The following is a 20,049-nucleotide window of genomic DNA, read 5'->3' as shown; positions in this document are numbered from 1 at the left end:
CTCGGGAGGCTGAGGCATGAGAATCTCTCGAACCTAGGAGGCAGAGGTTGCAGTGAGCCAAGATTGTGCCACTGCAGTCCAGACTGGGAAACAGAGCAAGACTCTGTATCAAACAAATAAATAAATAAACTATAAACTTGGTAAGGATAGTTGCAGACAAATAATATGAACAGAAGACTTTATAAAAAATAAAATAATTGACACCAAGTGCAAGTACCATAACTGAAAAATGGACAAAAGGCATGAAAAGACATTCTTATAAGGGATAATTTGTATGACCAGTAATCTTATGAGGAAATACTCAGCCTTATTTGTGATCAGGGATCAGGAAAATGCAAAACAGGCTCATAATAAGACCATAATGAGACCATTCATTCAAATGATATAAATCAAGAAGTCTGACAATGCCAAGTGTTAGAGAGGATGTGGATCAATAAGATCTCTGCTGTAGGAGTATAAATTGGTACAGCTACTCTGGAAAATAGTTGGGCATTATCTTGGCAAGTTGAACATTCATATATCCAATAAGTCAGCCATTCCACTTCTAGCAGTATAAACTCTTACAAGTGAACAGCAAATGAACAATAATGCCTGCGACAGCAAAACCCCAAATAATTTTTAAAAGGAGAAGGAATAAATAATAATGGAATTTTATGTAGCAGTGAAATGGACATATTACAGCCACATCAAACAATATGGATGACCACATACAATAACTTTTTTTAAAGTTAAAAACTAAAACTAAACAATATACATTTTATTTTTATTTTTTGAGAAAGAGTCCACACGCTGTCTTCCAGGCTGGCGTACAGTGTGATCACGGCCCACTGCAGCCTTGACCTTGCCGGGCTCAGATGATCCTCTCACCTCAGCCGCCAGAGTAGCTGCGACTATAGGTGTGCACTATCACGCCCAGCTAATTTTTCTATTTTTGGTTAGAGATGAGGTTTCACCATGTTGCCAAGGCTGGTCTCAAACTTTTGGGCTGAAGCAATCTGCCTGCCTCAGCCTCCCAAAGTTCTGGGATTTAGCACTCTGGCATGAGCCACTGTGCCTGACCTGATATATCTTTTAGTGTGTATAGGTTAAAAAAAGAAAAAAAAAAACACACAAAAAACCCAGGGAGTAAACAAGTCAAATCAAGATAGTGATTACTTCTAGGATAGAGGCAGAGGGATGGAATGGCTGAGAATCACACAGGTAGTCAATGTTCTACTTCCCGTGTCGGGTGTGGGTTTGTCTTTGTGTATTATGTTATTTAAAAAAACTAACCAAGGAATGAATAAAAGAGGGGCACACATGGACCAAAGATGAGATCCTGCCATGAACCAAAGATGATGACTAATGTGATTCTGGACACCTGAGGGAGAAAGGAAACAACTAAAAGATTAGTCTTGACATTTTTGAAGAAGAAAAAGGTGGGAGAACTTGCTAAACTGCTTATCAAGACGTAGGCTAAAGGTCTACCAATGAAGATATGTGGTACATGTAGCATGGATGGCAGGCAGCATGTGTGGAAGTCTGGTTTGTTACTTTTGGAATCAAGGTCAAATAGAATGGTAAACTTTTCTTTTTTTCTGTGAAAAAAGGAAATGATGAGGGACTTGAGAGCAGTAGGAATCCAAGCATGGAGGTCTGGTCGGATTGATGCTTAATGTCTCCACTTACTTTTCTTTTTGTAGTGAGAGTTCCAGGCATGTTTCTGGGCACGTCCACCCACTTGACTGTGCGCATGCGGTCATCCCAGTCAGGGACCTGGTCTGCAGGGACCTGAAACATGATCTTGGAGAGCTTGCACTTGATCTGCATGTTCTTCAGGTTGATGGGTATGTCTGACTTCATGGTCACCACTATGTCCTTGGCACACCCAGGGTGGAGGTGGCCCATCTAGGGAAGAGCCTGGTATTAGTATTTTTGAGAATCTAATCTTGAGGACTCTTCATACATGCTGGTGATATTCTAGAGAAGGGAAGGAGCCAAAGGTCTTGGCAAAAAATTCATCAGTCAAGCCTGTGTATGTAGACAGAATTACATATGTACAAGAGGTTCTTAGGTAGAAACATAATAATAATAACAAGAACAACTAATATTGATCAAACTTACTTGCTTCAGGCACTAATCGAAACCTTTACACAATTCTCCTAATCCCTACAATAAACTGGTGAGATGTACAGTTATTATTCCCATTTTACAGACAACGAAACTTATAACTTGCTCAAGGTTCTTAATTTTGGAGGAGTTATATTTAGACCCAAGCAGTTGGGCTCCAAATGTCACACTCTTAATCAATATAATCTATACAAATTATGGAAAGAGGAATACAGTATACTAGCAGTTCTCCAAAGGGGTTCTAGTGACCTTGGGATCCTCAAGACCTTTTCAGGGGGTCCATGAGGTCAAGACTATTTTCATAGTAATACAAAGATGTTATTTGACTTCTTCACTCTCATTTTTCTCATCAGTGTACAACTGAGTTTTCCAGAGGTTATGTGATATATGATGATATGGTCTGGCTAAGTCTCCACCCAAATCTCATCTTGAATTATAGATTCCATAATTCTCACATGTTGTGGAAGGGACCCGGTGGGAGACAACTGAAATCATGGGGCAGTTTCCCCCATACTGTTCTTGTGGCAGTGAATAAGTCTCAGAGAACCTGATGGTTTTATAAGGGATTTCCCCTTTCACTTGGGTCTCAATTTTCTGTCTTGTCTGCCATCATGTAACATGTGCCTTTCACCTTCTGCCGTGATTGTGAGGCATCCCCAGCCACATGGAACTGTGAGTTCATCAAAACTCTTTTTCTTTATAAATTACTCAGTCTCAGGTATGTTTTTATGAGCAGCATGAAAACGGATGAATACAGTAAATTGTTACTGGTAGAGTGAGTGGGGTACTGCTATAAAGAAATTTCCTGAAAATATGGAAGTGACTCTGGAACTGGGTAATGAGCAGAGGTTGGAACAATTCGGAGAGCTCAGAAGAGAAGAGGAAAATGTAGGAAAGTTTGGAACTTCCTAGAGACTTGTTGAGTGGCTTTGACCAAAATGCTGATTACACGAACAATGAAATCCAGGTGGAGATGGTCTCAGATGGAGATGAGGAACTTTTTGGGAACTGAAGTAAAGGTGACTCTTGCTATGTTTTAGCAAAGAGACTGGTGGCATTTTGCCCCTGCTCTAGAGATTTGTACAACTTTGAACTTGAGGGAGATGATTTAGGGTATCTGGCAGAAAGAATTTCTAAGCAGCAAGGCATCCAAGAGGTGACTTGAGTGCTCTTAAAAGCATTCAGTTTTAAAAGGGAAACAGAGCATAAAAGTTCAGAAAACTTTCAGCCTGATGATAGAAAAGAAAAACCCATTTCTGAGGAGAAATTCGAGCTGGCTTCCGAAATCTGCATAAGTAGTGAGGAGCCAAATGTTAATTGCCAAAACAGTGGGAAAAATGTCTCCAGGGCATGTCGGAGACATTTGTGACAGCCCCTTCCATCACAGACCGAGGCCTAGGAGGAAAAAGTGGTTTTGTGGGTGGCCCAGGGCCCCCCTGCTGTGTGCAACCTAAGGACGTGGTGCTCTGTATCTCAGCTACTCTGGTCATGGCTAAATGGGGGTCAATGTACAGTTCAGGCCATGGTTTCAGAGGGTGCAAGTCCCAAGACTTGGCAGCTCCCACATGGTGTTGAGCCTGTGAGTGCATAGAAGTCAAGAATTGAGGTTTGGGAACCTCTGCCTAGATTTTCAGAGGAGGTATGGAAATGTCTGGATGTCCAGGCAGAAGTTTGCTGCAGGGATGTGGCTCTTATGGAGAACCTCTGCTAGGGCAGTGTGGAAGGGAAATGTGGTGTTGAAGCCCCTACACAGAGTCCCACTGGGGCACTGCCTAGTGGAGCTATGAGAAGAGGGCCATTGTCCTCCAGACCCCAGAATGATAGATCCACCAACAGCTTGCATCATGCACCTGGAAAAGCCACAGACATTCAATTCCAGCCAGTGAAAGCAGCTGAGGGATGGGGGACTGTACCCTGCAAAGCTACATGATCAGAGCTGCCCAAACCGTGGGAACCCACCTTTTGCATCAGCATGACCTTGATGTGAGACATGGAGTCAAAGGAGAGCTTTTGGAACTTTAAGATTTGACTGCCTCATTGGATTTCAGACTTGCATGGACCTATAGCCCCTTAATTTTGACCAATTTCTCTCATTTCAAACAGCTGTATTTACCCAATGCCTGTACTCCCATTATACCTAGGAAGTAACTAATTTGCTTTTGATTTTACAGGTTCATAGGTGGAAGAGACTTGCTTTGTCTCAGATGAAAATCTGGCATGTGGACTTTTGAGTTAATGCTGAAATAAGACTTTGGGGGACTGTTGGGAAGACATGATTCATTTTAAAATGTGAGGATATGAGATTTGGGAGGGGCCAGAGGCAGAATGATATGGTTTGGCTGTGTCCCCACCCAAGTATCATGTTGAATTGTAGCTCCCATAATTTCCACGTGTTGTGAAAGGGATAATGGAATCATAGGGTTGGTTTCCTCCATACTGTTCTTGTGGAAGTAAGTCTCACAAGATCTGATGATTTTATAAGGGGTTTCCCCTTTTGCTTGACTCTAATTTTTCTCTCTTGTCTGCCACCATGTAAAATGTGCTTTTTGCCTTCTGCCATGATAGTGAGGTCTCCCTAGCCACGTGAAACTGTGAGTCCATTAAAACTCTTTTTCTTTATAAATTACCCAATCTTGGTATGTCTTAATCTGCAGTACGAAAATGAACTAATACATATAATTTTGTATCCAATTGAATGTAAAAGTAGATATGAGAATCCGGCTGTCTTCTATTAAGCCAGATAGTAAAGAAACTTATAAAAACATAACGCCACTTCTTTTACTCAAATTTTTAAAATATGGGTTATTCTCATAAAAATATGGCATTGATATTAACATGTAATGGGTTTATGATATCTTGAAATAAATAAATACATGTTTTTAAACATCCTCATTTTTAATTTCTAGTATGATAAATTATGGTAGACATAGTCCACATAAACCAAAGCCCTTGTGGATTTTCAATAACGTTTAAGAGTATAAAGAAGTCCTGAGACCAAAATGTTTGAGAATTGCTGAAGCATATCAGATATATGGGAAACCCAGTTTGGGCTGTAGAATATAATCATTTATGATTTTGCATACATGAACATGCACATACATATATACACATATATATCATTTATATGACAGTCCTATCATGTTTCTGACAGATAAAACAGTCTTCCTCCTCCGGAAAGTGAGGCAAGAAGAAATGTTTTTCCAAGGCATATATGCGTGTGTGTGCATGTATGTGTACCAGTGGTGTGTATATATAAATGAAGTATAAGCAGCTTTTCTCTGCCTTTTTTTTTTTTTTTTTTTTTTTTTGCGACAGAGTATCCTCTGTCCCCTAGGCTGGAGTGCAGTGGCATGACCTCAGCTCACTGCAAACTACATGTCTCAGGTTCAAGCAATTCTCCTGCCTCAACCTCCCAAGTAGCTGCAACACTACAGGCACATGCCACCATGGCCAGCTAATTTTCGTATTTTTCGTAGAGATGGGGTTTCACTATGTTGGCCAGGATGACCTCAATTTCCTGACCTTGTGATCCGCCCATCTCAGTCTCTCAAAGTGCTGAGATTATAGGCATGAGCCACCATTCCCGGCCTCTCTGCCTTCTTTCACTAACCCTTTGCTAACAAAAATAATGTGCAAAAGCAGATTACTCTATTATATTGTACTGTGTTTGTTTCTTCACAGGTAAAATGCAGACAATAGTAGTATCTATGGTTGGGTGCAGTGGCCACTGCACCTGTAATACCAGCACTTTGGGAGACCAAGACAGGTGGATTGCTTGAGTTCAGGAGTTTGAGACCAGACTGGGCAACATGGTGAAACCTGTCTCTATTAAATGCACAAAAAAAATTACCCAGGTGTGGTGGTGCATACCTGGTCCCAGCTACTTGGGAGGCTGAGGTAGGAGGATCACTTGAGCTTGGGAGGTGGAGGGTGCAGTAAGCACTCCAGCCTGGGCGACAGAGTAAGACTGTCTAAAAAAATAATAGTGTTTGCCTTATAGCATTGTTGAGAAGATTAACTAAGGTCTTAGAACTATGTCTGGAATACAGTAAGCACTCAACTTATAAAGGTATATTAGCTCTCTTCAGGGTTGGATTTGGACCATGTTGAAATGGAATGGTCAGGGTCCTAATGAACTTTACATCCCTCCAAAAAAGCAAAATTTATCCCTAATAGCATGCAAAGATTTAAAGATGACAAAGCACAATCCCCAACCCCCTTAGTCCATCCCCTTGAGTACTGTGCTTGAGGAGACTCAGTGGCTGTGTGTCAACAGAGCAGGAGGCAGTGAAGAGATTGGGTTGTGCCAGTGCCCTGGGAGCTCAGAAGTAAACTGTCTACAGAAAGCAACCATTGACCAGAGGCAACAATCTGCTAGAACAGTATCCTAGACCTTGTTCAAAGTTGAGCTTTAGTCAGCAATACAAAACTGTGCTGTGGAGATGCGAAAGCAAGGGGTTAGAAAATTCCAGGTAAAACAAAGTTAACTAGGTTATAACATGCTAAAGGGAACCAGGAATCTTTAAGAGAAAGATGGAACTTGAAACGTTTTATAAATCTCAGTTGTCCACAGAACCCATCACCCCCATTCTAGCCTTTGGTGAAGCATTTTGAAGGACTGATACTCTAAAGGACACACACCCAGGAGGACATAGCTCCACACTCTGGGATAGGAAGACGAAGACCTGTATCCATCTATACAGGCCTCCACAGGGCCCCTTGACAGCAGCCTAGCAACAATCTTGGCCAGCATCATTCTTTGTCTTTTCCTCTTAATCAGGGAAGACATGAACAGTGTCCTCTGCTACCAGGTATAAGTGAGGGATGATTCCTGGGCTGTCTCTCAGCTTGAGATACATTCATTCCAAGTCACGCATCCATAGGAAAGGGCGGACAATCAGTCTGGGGGTGGCTTAGGCCTAAGGGATTCCAGAAAATGATGAATGACTTTTATTTACCTGTGGGGAGAAAGTAACTGTAGCTAAAACGGGCCATTGAAACCGTATCACGTTCACTTGGCTGTGATTTGTGACTGTGAAGCTCACATTATAGCTGTGTCCAATGTGGCAGTCCCCAAACTGGATATGGTCCACCAGAGCAGCTAGGGATTAGAAGCAGAAGGCTGTGAGTTCTCCCTGGCCTCCACTGGAGGTCTGCTGCCTTAAGGAGACATACTGCTTCACTCCCATACAATCTTTCCATCCTGGGATGGTTATATTGGAAAAACCTAGACTCTCTGAATAACAAGATTTCATTCCTCAAGGAACCTACCCATCCATCCATCTATCCATCCATTCATCCATCCATCCATCCATCCAACCATCCATCTACCCACCCATCCATCCACCATCCACCTATACATTATCTACCCATCCGTCATCTATCCAACCATCCATACATCCATCCTCCTATCCATCACCTACCTATCCATCCATCCATCATCCACCTATCCATCATCCATCCATTCATCCATCATCCGCCCACTAACCCAATCAGCCATCATTCACCCATCTGTCCATTCATCTATCCATCATCCATCCATCATCCACCCCCCCATCCAGCCATCCATTATCCACCCATCCATTATTTCCACACCTATCCATCCATCCATCCATCCATCCATCCATCCATCCATCAATCCATCCATCCATTATCCACCCTCCCATCCATCCATAATCTACCTATCTATCCATCATCCACCTACTCATCTGCCCATCCATCCATCATCCATCCATTCATCTATCTACCTACCCACCCATCTATCCATATATCCATCACCCATCCATCCATCCATTCATCCATCCATCATTCATATACCCATTCATCTACCATTATCCACCCATCCACCCACCCATTCTTCTATCATTCACCTACTGACTCACCCATCATTCACCTACACACTCAGCTATCTACCCATCAACATCCACCCCTCTGTCCATCATCTACCCACCCATCCACCCATCCATCCATTTATCCTTCCTTCCACCCATCCATCCATTATCCACTCTCCCATCTATCCATCATCCACCCATCCATCATCCACCTATCCATCATCAACCTATCCACCCACCCAACATCTCCCCATCCATCCATCCATTATCCACCCTCCCATCCATCCATCATCCACCTATCCATCCACCATCCACCTACTCACTTGCCCATCCATCCATCACCCATCCATCCATCCATCCACCCATCCACCTACCCACCCATCCACCCACATATTCATCATCCACCCATCCATCCACCCCATTCATCTATCATCTACCTACCCACTCACCCATCATCCACCTACACACTCAGCTGTGTACCCATCATCATCCACCCATATGTCCATCATCCACCCACCCATCCACCCATCCATCCATTTATCCTTCCATCCATCTATCCATCATCCATTCACCCACCTTAGCCCTCACCTCCATCTGTACAAGAGAAAACAGATCCCCAACTCCATTTTTTTGGTGAGGCAATACTATAAAGGATTGGGATTGCCAGATAAAATACAGGAGTCCCATTTAAACATGAATTACAGATAAGTAATGAATAATTTTTAGGATAAATACATCCCATTCCATGTTTGGGATTACATATACTAAAAATTATTCATAGTTTAACTGAAATTCCAATTTATTGGGGACTCTTTTATTCTAATTGGCTTACTATGGCAATCCTATTATCGGCATGAAATCTGAGTTCTGAACTTAGATTCACTGCTGGCTCCTGCTTGATCCTTGATAAGAAAGATGTCACCCTGTAGCCTCAAACAGGGAAGAAACACCAGGTATATGAGGAGTGTTGATCTCAACTCATGTTGTGTAGACCACCTAATGGTACATTCTAGGACTGTAATTAAGCTTCCAGAAAAACTGTGGGGCTCTGTTTATAACTCGCTTTTTAGCAACCAGCCATATAATTAGGGCACTTAATCAATGCTTTTAAATAACAATGAAGTAAATTTTTCCAACCCCAAAAATGTCAACTAAATGAAGCTTCAGTGCTTGACAGACTGTAGCACAACATGTCTTAAGCTTTAGTATAAACACATATCACCTGGGATCTTAAAATGTGGATTCTGATTCAGTAGGTCAGGGAAGGTCTGAAACCCCTGGTTATAACAAGCTCCCAGGTGATGCTGATGCTATATGTTCTCAAACTGCTCACGTAGTGAGGCTGTGCAGATGTTCTAGAGGTGGCCCAAACCTATACTCTCCCTAATTAAACAAGATTGACAATGCCCACATAAGCCAGCTAATAAATGCAGACAGGAAAAACTGCAAGGCATTTATGTACCTATTAGTTGAACTGGAATTTGAATATCAAACTATAAGCTCCTTAAGAGTAGAGACTTCCTTGTTAATTTTGAAACTCCAGGGATCAGCATGCCTGGAACATGTGCTTGGTGCACCATACATGTTCCTCAGGTGAACACAGGAATAAATGGAAGGATGGTTGCCATGACTGAGCCAGGCAAGCCACAGTTTAGTAAGGAGAGTGAGACAGTGAGTGAGGAGAGTCAGTCCTAAATTCTCAGGGAGCTAACCAACCTGTTATGTAAATTTCCCTCTTGTTTAAAGCAAATGACCCAATAGCCAACACTTGTCAACACCTCACTACTGCTTCTCCCACCTGCCACCAAGTCTTCCATATCATTGTCCTCAAGGATCTCTGTGAACTCAGAGACACTTATGCCTTCCTGACTGGTGGAAGCCACCAGCCCGTGGATGTTGTCCAAGGTGATGTCATCCTCATAGCCCTCTCCCACCATGTGGATGACGGTCTCCTCATACTGGTTGTTGATCACTGACAAGTGGATGATTCCTTTCACCCTCCCAACCTTCTGGGAGTGGAAAAAGACATCAAATTCAGCTGTATCTCCAGGAGAAACAACCAAGGAGGCTGTGTGAGCTTTCTTTGCTGCAAAAGGGAGACCGAAGTCATGATTTAGAACCAGTTTCAAGAAATGTGTATCCATAAAGACTCCAGTTGAAGGGAAACTAACCCTAAAATGGGAACGAGCCTTAGCTAGAGGCCAGTGGTGATGAGAATGGGCATTCCTCTCTGGATGGGCTCTGAGTGATCCCCTATAGAAACAGCTACTGAGATCCATTGCCCTCTAGAAGCACCTTCCCCACACTTACCTTTCTCATGTGGTTTGTTTTCCTCTGTGATGTAGATGTATGAGGTGGTGGGCCTCCCCTTCAGGGAGAAGACTCCTAGTTCATCCTGCAGGTCAACATGCAGCTGGCAGAAGGAAAGCAGGACTGAGTGCTAGGCTTACAGGCTGCTCATAGGCTTTGAGTCTGGGGTGAGATACTGTGCTGGGTTTGGGGCAGGATCCCAAAAAGTTATTGTGCCTGCTGTTTACAATAGCAAAGACCTGGAACCAACCCAAATGCCTATCGATGACCGACTGGACAAGGAAAATGTGGCACATATACACCATGGAATACTATGCAGCCATAAAAAAACAAAGAGTTCATGTCCTTTGTAGGGACATGGATGAATCTGGAAACCGTCATTCTCAGCAAACTGACACAAGAACAGAAAACCAAACACCACATGTTCTCACTCATAGGCGGGTGTTGAACAATGAGAACACATGGGCATAGGGAGAGGAACATCACACACTGGGGTCTATTGCGGGGTGGGGGGCTAGGGGAGGGATAGCAGGAGGTGGGGAGATTAGGGAGGGATAACCTTAGCAGAAATACCTAATGTAGGTGACAGGAGGATGGAGGCAGCAAACCACCATGGCATGTCTATACCTATGCAACAATCATGCAAGATCTGCACACATAACCCAGAACTTAAAGTATAATAATTTAAGAAATGAAGGAGAAATAGACACTTCACCACCAGAAGACTCACATTAAGAAAATACTAGAGTATTCTTCAGTTGGTAGGAAAAGGGTATAAGATGATGATATGGTTTGGCTGTGTCCCCACTCAAATCTCATCTTGAATTGTAGCTCCCATAACTCCCATGTGTCATGAAAGGGACCTGGTGGAAGGTAATTGAATCATGGGGTGGGTCTTTCCCAGGCTGTTCTTGTGATAGTGAATAAGTCTCATGAGATCTGATGGTTTTATAAATGAGAGTTCCCCTGCACAATTTCTCTTGTCTGCCACCATGTAAGGCATGTCTTTCTCATCCTTTGCCTTCCACCATGATAGTGAGGCCTCCCCAGCCATGTGGAACTGTGAGTCAATTAAACCTCTTTTTTCTTTATAAATTACCCAGCCTCAGGTATGTCTTTATTGGTAGCATGAGAACTGACTAATACAGATGGAAAATTGGAGACCCAGCAATAAAAATTATTAATTAATCAGTAAACCTAAGTGAGCCATAAATGTATAAACAATAAGAACAGCAGCAGCAAGAACAATAGTAAGGTTTAAAATATTTAGAGAATCCCAGGCCTTCCACAAGTTGTTCCATTACTGTATCCTTCCATCTTTATCTTCTCTGCTCTTCTACCTATACCTATGCTCTTATGAAGTTGGGTGCTTACTAGATGCTGCAATAGCTTGCACTTTTTCTTTTTTGTGTGTGGCTTCTGCACCTTTGAAGCTTTCTGTCTCTGGTTTGCATGGACTGCCAAAGGCCCACTTGCTGAAACCCAGCTCCTTCAAAGAGCCCCATTCAAATGTCATTTAGAGTGAATTTTCTCTTTATCATCTAGATGGGAATAGATCTTTTTTAAAAGTCCTACAGTCCCTTGTATAGTGCAATACATCCTTTTTTTTTTTGGTAAAAATAAAACTATAACGTAATCAGTGAATCAGAACACATTTAGATGTTGAATCTCTTACCCCTACTGAAATTTCTTTTATCAACTTATCCTCATTACAAATGCAATGTTCATTATAGAAAACAATTAAACATAAAGAAGATATTAAGAATACCCGTAACCCTACCCACTCAGCTTGGTGCACATCACTGCACACCACCTTGAACAGCAGTTAATGATATATTGTAGAATCCAGTTTCCTACTTTCCTTGAGGACAAACACCATGCCAGATTCCCCTCCACATGCCCCTGACACATAGGTTAATGTATGTGGATCAACAGAGAAGTCCTCATACATTAGGCATGGCAGAGTGTAACTTTTGGATTCTTCTCCCTTTCAGCCTCATGCTTCGCCCTCGAGTATTACCTGGGCAGGGAGGATGCCATTGTTCTTGAGGATGAGAGGCAGCTTCTCTGAATGACCAAGCAGAAGCCTCTTAAAGAGGAGCAAGGGGTTTCCATATTGGTTATGAAGAACTGGCCGCACAACCGTCACTCGAGGGAGGTTCCCCTCACCAGCGATGTCAAACACGAGGCCTCGGCTCTTGGCCAGGGTGCTACAGGGAACAGGAAGATTGCAGCCTGTCAGCCTGGCATGGTGGGAATGACACTCGTGGGGAGTGTGGCCTGTAGCTCTGCTGCGGGAGAGGGAGCTGGGAGCTGGTACCTGGGCAAGCCATCCAAGGTAGCCTCAAAGATGCACTGGTAGTTCTGCATGATCTGCGGGGTGAAGGACACCGTGGCAAAGGCATGGGAATGACTGGCAATGCACATCTTGTTGGGTTCCACTTCAAAAATGTCGACGATGCGGGCATAGGGCTGGTGATGGGGGCAGAGACCAGAGTGTGTCAGCACCTTTGCATTCTCATAGGCTTGTTCCTCATTTTCAGGAGCTCCCCCAGCTGCCTCATCTAAATGCGGTGGTGGGCATGCTCCACTGCCTGCTGGGTCAGGGGCCCTGGAGGGAGCAGCCTGGGACCCATCCCTGAATGATGCCTGGCTGGATTTGGCTAGACCTATCATTTTTGACTCAAATAGATGAACTAAGCCAGGAAGTCAGATATTCTCCCTGCTACCCTACCCCATTAACTAAATTGGGATGCCCAAAGATTGGTGTTGGTTGGTATTTAAATTCTTTTTGAGACAGGATCTTGCTCTGTCACTCATGTTGGAGTGCAGTGGCATGATCAAAGCTCACTGCAGCCTCAACCTCCTGGGCCCAAGCAATCCTCCCACCTCAGCCTCCCGAGTAGCTGGGTCTACAGGTGTGTGCCACTATGCCCAGCTAATTTTTAAAAAATACAGATGGGGTTTTGTCATGTTTCCCAGGCTGGTCTCAAACTCCTGGGCTCAAGTGATCTGCCTGCCTCAGCCTCCCATAGGGCTGAGATTACAGGTGGGAGCCACTGTGCCGGGCTGGTGCTGGTTGTTAAAATGTGGAGCTGAGCTGGGAGCTGGCTGAATCCCATGGAAGATGAGAAGGCTGGATGAGAGAATGGAGCCATGGAAACCCTGTGAGAGAGACATGTGGCCCCTGAGAGATGGACAGAGCATCCACTGGTCTTCTAAAGGATGGACTTCAGATGATGGTGCCAGTCCCAAGGAGTCCCGGCCACGTGATGTGTTCTGACCTGTGTCTGAGGTGTCCAATTCACTGCATTAAGCCTTGCTTTATCTCAGAGGGTTTCTGCTCCTTGTAATTCCAAGAGCCTTGGCTAGGACAACTTCCCACAGCACTTTATCTGTTCCTATCTTGTGGCAGTGTTTTAGGACTGTAGGGAGCCCTGTCATGGCCTTAAAAGGATTTTCATTCTCATGACAAGTAGGTGGGTTTCAAGACTGACTATTCCCTCTTGTTCTTAAACTGAGGGTACTCAGGTTCATCTTTGCTTTTTCCAAGGGATAGCCTTCAAGTTTGTGAGCTAGGGTGGAGGAGAACACGTGATGTCTGCAAATCCCCTTATAAAGTCTCTCTTTAGAAATCAGGCTTGCAGCTGGGTGTGGTGGCTCACTCCTGCAATTCTAGCACTTTGGGAGGCTGAGGTGGGAGGATTGTTTGAGCCCAGGAGTTTGAGATCAGCCTGGCCAACATGATGAAACCACATCTCTACAAAAAATAAAAAAACTAGCCAGGCATGGTGGTGAGTGTCTATAATCCCAGCTACTCAGGAGGCTGAGGTGGGAGGATCACTTGAGCCCAGAAACTCGAGGCTGCAGTGAGCCACAATGGTGCCATTGCACTCCAGCCTGGGCCATGAGAGTGAGACTCTGCCTCAAAAAAAAAAAAAAAAAAAAAAAAAAAAAAAAAAAAAAAAAAGTCAGTCTTGCTCGCTTTTTATGTTTTTAGTACAGAATAGGAGAAAGCTGCCTCTTAGTATCCCAAATAAGATCAGAGAATAATGATGACTTGGTGTCACCAGGGCCTGAGGGAAATCCCAAAAGGGATTGTGTAGTCTCCCCAACCCGAACCCTCTGTGTTGACATCCGCAGGAATGCACACTCCGTTTGTAGCTCTAGGCTGATACCAACACCCCTGGTGACCTCCCTACCACCTTCAGCTGTGAACAATGCCAGCTCCAGGGCCTGAGGACCTCTTGAGTCCAGATTCTACTTTCAGGCAGAGAATTGAAGCAGCTGAAATAAGACTAGGGAGTATTGGCTGTACATTGGATTGGAAATTAAGGTTCGCAGAAACCCACTGATTAAGACCTCTCTTGGTATCCCAAATTTTCTTCTATTCTACTGTGAAAAAAAGTATGATCTGACTCAGAGAGAAAAGGCAGTTTTGAGTCTGGCAGACCTCTGAGACGGACCATTATTTTATCTTGTTGTGGATGAAGCTTGGCTTTAAGCCCAGCCCTGTATTTCCAGGCTCTGGGAACGAGGGGAAGGGTTTAGTCTTTCTAAGCCTCAGTTTCTCTAACTGTAGAATTGGGATAGTAATACAAAGTTGGAACAGTCGTTGTTAGGGCGAAAGGAGGCAATAAATATAAATCACTTAGCACAGTGCTTGGCACATGGGAAGGGCCGAAAATGCTCACGATGTCACCCTATCCTCAGAATCTCACGGCTCCAAATCTCCCTTACCAGCAGAATATGCAGCTGGAGGCAGGCTTGCCTGGAGCTGGTGCTCACCTTAGCCTATACCCACCATGCTTTGTCTATTCTAGGCCCATGGTGAGCATTTAATGAAGGAATGAGGGCTGCTCATTCATGCATACCCATTTATCACAAAGGTACCCAGTGGAGACACCCACTGGGACAGATGTATCACCAGTGGCCTCGGGGAAGGCCCCCAGTTACTTCACAAAACTTCCAGTAGGCCCTAAGACCCAGTTAATTCCCACTCAGCCATACAGGCTCCAGAGCAGAGGCTGCTGAGAGCCCTTTTTCCAGCTTTATGCCAACCAAGGTGGGCCAGGGCCATCGGGAATGTCTTACCTTATTGGAGATAGGCCTGACTACAACGTTGACATCACAGGCAATCTTTCCCACGTTGCTGATCTTGAACCGAGCCTTGGCTTGGCGGCCTACCAGGACATTGCAGAAGATGAACTTGTTCTCGTCCTCCACAAAGAGCCCCCCACTTTCTATGGTCTGCAGGATGTGGTACAGGTTGGCGCTGGTACATATCTGGTGCTCTTCAAATATCAGGGCATTGTTTTCGGTCACAAAGGCTGGGGAGTGAAGGGAAGACTGTGAGATGCTGCCTGCTTGCTGGATTCTGGCTCTGTAATTCCTAATTTGGAGCTTTGGATTCTCACAAAGGAGAACCACAGAGGACACACAGGGGAATTCATGCAAGGGGGTGTGAGGGATGGGGAAAACTCTGTCTTGTCTTCCTCTTCTGTACTGTCCTTGCTGGTTGCCACACTCCAGTGAGCGTTTTTCTCCCAATGGTAAGATCCAAGATCTAGGGTGGGCTATGGAGGGAAGGGGACAACTGGGCCACTTTGCTTCAAGGCTCCAGGGAATCTATGGTCAAAGCGTGAGGCATTCTCTTTGCACCTCATCTGCAGTCCTGCGGGGTTACAGATTTTGCATGCTCAGTTACCGAACGTTGCTCTGTCATTCACATTGGAGTGTAGTGGCATGATCATGGCTCACTGCAGCCTCGACCTCCTGGTCCCAAGCAATCCTCCCACCTCATTTGTTCATGGGAGTGACCTGGCCATGAGTGGGACTCAGTGGTCCTGGGTCCTGTGCCACAGCCCATCCCATCATGATTCTCAGAGAGATTATTTATCTGAGAACCCAGGACCAGCCTCTTGGGAGTGTAAAGCTGTACCTCCTCCCTTAGACTTGCATGCCCTGGAAAAACACAGCTGAAGACACTAGAGGAAGGTCTAGGACCCCAAAGGAAGCAGTCCAGTCATGTCTGCCAGACATCTTTGGAAAAGTTTGCAAGAAAGGGGTAGAAGTATTACAAATGAAGGTTATTTATTTATTTATTAATTTTCGAGATGGACTCTCACTCTGTTGCCCAGGCTGGAGTACAGTGGCGTGATCTCGGCTCACTGCAAACTCCACCTCCTGGGTTCAAGTGATTCTCCTACCTCAGCCTCCTGAGTAGCTGGGATTACAGGCATGCGCCACTGCACCCAGGTAATTTTTTGCATTTTTAGTAGAGACGGGATTTTGCCATGTTGGCCAGGCTGGTCTCAAACTCCTGACCTCAGAAGATCCGCCTGCCTCGGCCTCCTAGAGTGCTGGGATTACAGGCATGAGCCACTGCACCTGGTCTCAGATGAACGTCTTTTAAGTGACGTTGTCCAATATGAGTGGTTAGTACCTGGGAGACAGGCTTCAGCCAGCAGAGTGTAAGGAATGCCGGTAGGCTGGTCTGTAGGGTCTCGGCCGGAGATATCGATGGCTATAAACTCCTCACATCTTCCCACGGGGTCAGCCACACAGTCAACATTGATGACCTGCTGTCCTCCGGCAGGGATGGAGCCAAACCAGGGGTACAGGGTGAACATGCCATGGGAGAAGCGGGCCTGCAGAACAAGGGTGGGAGGGAAGGAGGCTTGGAGGCAGAGTGACTGACAGCCACACTGAGAGCTCGGAGATGGTGTGAAGAGTGGGGGACATGTGGGGTTTCTTCCCACAGCCACTCTCTGGGCCCTCACTCCTCTCTTCCTGGAGGGACAGAGGGCCTGGGATGGGTGGCGGGGTGGGGGTGGTCTTCAAGGATAGGCTCTCTCAGTACTTCCTTCCATGTAAATGCCCTCAGACCAATTGTGTTTGAACTAAGGGCTTAAAGGAACAGACAGATGCCACACCATACAGCACTTACTCAGCTGGGCATCTTGAAGCGGAGGGGTGCAGAATGAAGTAGTGGGTATGGCTCTGGGCTTTTGAGTGAGATACACCTGGGTTTGAATCCCAGCCCTGCTAAATATTGACTGTTTGACCTTGAACGGATGACTTCTCTGAGTCTCAGTTTATTTACCTATAAAATGGAGCTAAAGCCCTGATTCCAGAGATTGCTGGAGGTTTAAATAAAAGAAGAGGTGTGAAGCATGTAACGTAGCATCTGGTATAGAATTACTGCTAAAAAACAAAACAAAATAGGATGTTGGTGCAATCCTTAGATGTCCCGGCTCTTCCCTCTCCTGCTTGTAGTTTTCCGAATGATTGTAGAATGTGCTGAAAATGCAGTGGCCTGAGATAAGGGAAGGGTCTGGAACGGTCCAGGCTCTGTTCACATCCCTCCTAGAACAGGATGTCTTGCAACGTTTCACCTCAGAGACCCACGTTTCCTCTGAAGCACAAAACCCCAGGACTGAATGCTTTGGGTGCCTTTCAGCTGCAGTGTGAAGTGGGGCATGCATAGATGGGACTTCATCTGGCCCAGGCAGCTTTCTTGAGCCTTGGGAGACCAACTGTCCATGAATACTAGGCTTCTGTTGGTTTTCGACACCTACCTGATCACTTGCTTTGCGTGACTTGTGTGAGTGTTCTGTCGCACTGGACTCATACCCTGGCAGTTGGATTTGAGCAAAACCTCTGGCAGCTGGGGTTTGTGAAGGACCTCCTGCCAGATCTAGGAACCCCAGCAGATACTGGTGAGGTGGTTAGAGTTCCCCCCTGGGAGTGATACCAGTGCACAATATTGGCAAAGGGTTTAGAATCCTCTCCTGGGATTGGTAGCTGGCACATGGAATTTCCTTCCCAGGGACTGATGCTGAGGCATGGTATTCTGCTTCATAGTCAGCATGCATGCCTGTGGTACTCATGAGCTTTCTTCCTTTTTCTCATTTTCAGAAAGCTGTCAAGGGCAGTCTGATTTATGTTCTCTCTCTTTAGGGCATCTATTGTACCATGCCTGGAATCTATCACAGTGGTGAGGTGGTAGGTGGGGACTTTGTTACTGATGAACTTTCAACCAAATTCTGCTCCTCTTCCCCTCGGAGATGCACTCTTTCCAGGGGCCTGTCCGTCGATCTCCACTAAACCCCTTCAGGCATATTCTCTAGCAATGCTGTATTAGGAAGAGGTCTGTTGTGACAGTGCTCAGACACGAACTCTGCATTCTTCAGGGTATTCGAAACATCTCTACATTCTTACTATGGCTGCTGCAAGTGGCTGCGTAGGTGGCGCACTGCACACCTCTAGGGGGCACTCTTCACACAGGCATCTGTGTGGATGCAGCCCCTAGCATCGTGCAGTGTGACTGCACAGACATACATGGAAGCTATCAATTAACTTGTTCACTATTTACTCTGAATACCTACTATGTGCTAGGAGATGTCGTGGGCCCTGAGATTCCCAGATAAACCATCCTGACCGAGGATAAGGTTGGAGAGTAGTAAGAAAATGGCAGGATACTGTCTCAAAAGAGGAAGGAGCACGTCATAGTGAGGGCAAAGAACTGAGGTGAAGAAAGCTAGAAGAAAGGGAAGCGGTCAGAGAAAGAGGTCTTGGAAGTCAAGGATTCAGAAGCACCTCAGTTTCCTGAGAGGCCAGATCCAGTCTGTGACCATGAAAATAAGCTGCCAACGTAGAGGAGAGGACAAGTTCGTTGCGCCTGAAAGGCAGAGTGCTGGAGAGGCTGTTTCACTGAAGGCTGAGAAGATATGTAGGCAAAGAAGGAAAAAAAAATCTCTAGAAGAGATGAGTTATAGAAATATATGTAGAAAAGTATGTATGCTAATAAAATAGCCTTTGCTTGGCAAGAGGATACCACTTGAAAAGACCTAAAAACCAACATGTACAAAATCCAGTTCACTTCAACCAACAATTATTTGTGTTCACGGAGTGCAGAGTACCTACTTCTGTCATTGCCTTCAATGCGGAGGTGGTGGCTGGACCTGCAGCAGCCGTCTTGTAACCATGAGGGAAAGGCCAAGAGAATCACAAATAACAACAAACTGTTAAACTGACACCAGCAACTGCCTACCCCATTTATATATACTGTATTTGTTTAAACCACTAACTTTGGATTTTCTGCTATCTGCAGCTAAACATGATTCTGATACACCAATCAGGCACCTCTTCCTCTGTGAAGCCTTCAATGACTCTACATAGCTACCAGGAAGAGCAAGACTTCATCCTTCCATCTTTCCAGAGTCTATCCATGTACATGTACCTCAGTTACAGTATTTACCATCTTGCTTAACAACTGCTCATTCACCTGCTTTTTACAAGGAATTCTTATTGTCTGTCTTCAAGTCCATTGATTCTTTCCCCTGTCTCCTCTCTAAAATATTTCCTCTACATTCATTTAAAACCATATCAGAGAGCATTATAGGGTTGCTTCCATTGACAAAGATAATTTAGAAAACCCAGGAAGAGAAGTAAGATCTACTGAATTTACCTACATTATTGCTTACCATTATTTTTTCTTCCTTGTTGATGTTCCACGATTACTTCATTATTTACTTTCTGTTTAAAGAAATTCCTTTAGCCATTCTTTCGGGATAAATCTACTGGTGACAAACGCTTTTAGCTTTGTTTCATTTGAGAAAGTCAATTTTCCATTTATTCCTGAGACATATTTTTGCTGAATATAAGATTCTGGGTTCACCATTATAGGTTCTCTACACTTGAAAATATTGTGCCTCTTTCTTTTGGGTCTCTACGGTTTTTGTAAGGAATCTGCTGTTATTCAAGGTTCATTTCTCTCTTGATGTGTGTCTGTTTA

General features: G+C 44.7%; 1 protein-coding gene across 4 annotated transcripts in view; it reads right to left on the bottom strand.

Annotated features, from left to right (window-relative positions):
- Window positions 1-20,049, bottom strand: part of HYDIN (HYDIN axonemal central pair apparatus protein) — a 444,836-nt gene that overhangs the window by 55,585 nt on the left and 369,202 nt on the right. For all 4 annotated transcript variants that reach the window (XM_074406071.1, XM_074406078.1, XM_074406090.1 and 1 more), the window contains 8 exons: window positions 16,696-16,900; window positions 15,345-15,580; window positions 12,571-12,722; window positions 12,271-12,460; window positions 10,251-10,353; window positions 9,739-10,026; window positions 7,068-7,210; window positions 1,669-1,887 (listed from right to left, as the gene is read on the bottom strand). In XM_074406071.1, coding sequence (XP_074262172.1) covers window positions 1,669-1,887; window positions 7,068-7,210; window positions 9,739-10,026; window positions 10,251-10,353; window positions 12,271-12,460; window positions 12,571-12,722; window positions 15,345-15,580; window positions 16,696-16,900 — 1,536 coding nt within the window. The remainder of the gene's footprint in view (window positions 1-1,668; window positions 1,888-7,067; window positions 7,211-9,738; window positions 10,027-10,250; window positions 10,354-12,270; window positions 12,461-12,570; window positions 12,723-15,344; window positions 15,581-16,695; window positions 16,901-20,049) is intronic.

The sequence above is a fragment of the Saimiri boliviensis genome, chromosome 1 (assembly GCF_048565385.1).
Source record: "Saimiri boliviensis isolate mSaiBol1 chromosome 1, mSaiBol1.pri, whole genome shotgun sequence".
Taxonomy (NCBI): Eukaryota; Metazoa; Chordata; class Mammalia; order Primates; family Cebidae; genus Saimiri; species Saimiri boliviensis.
The sequence above is the reverse complement of the archived record's forward strand: the minus strand, read 5'-3'. Positions and strand labels throughout refer to the sequence as shown.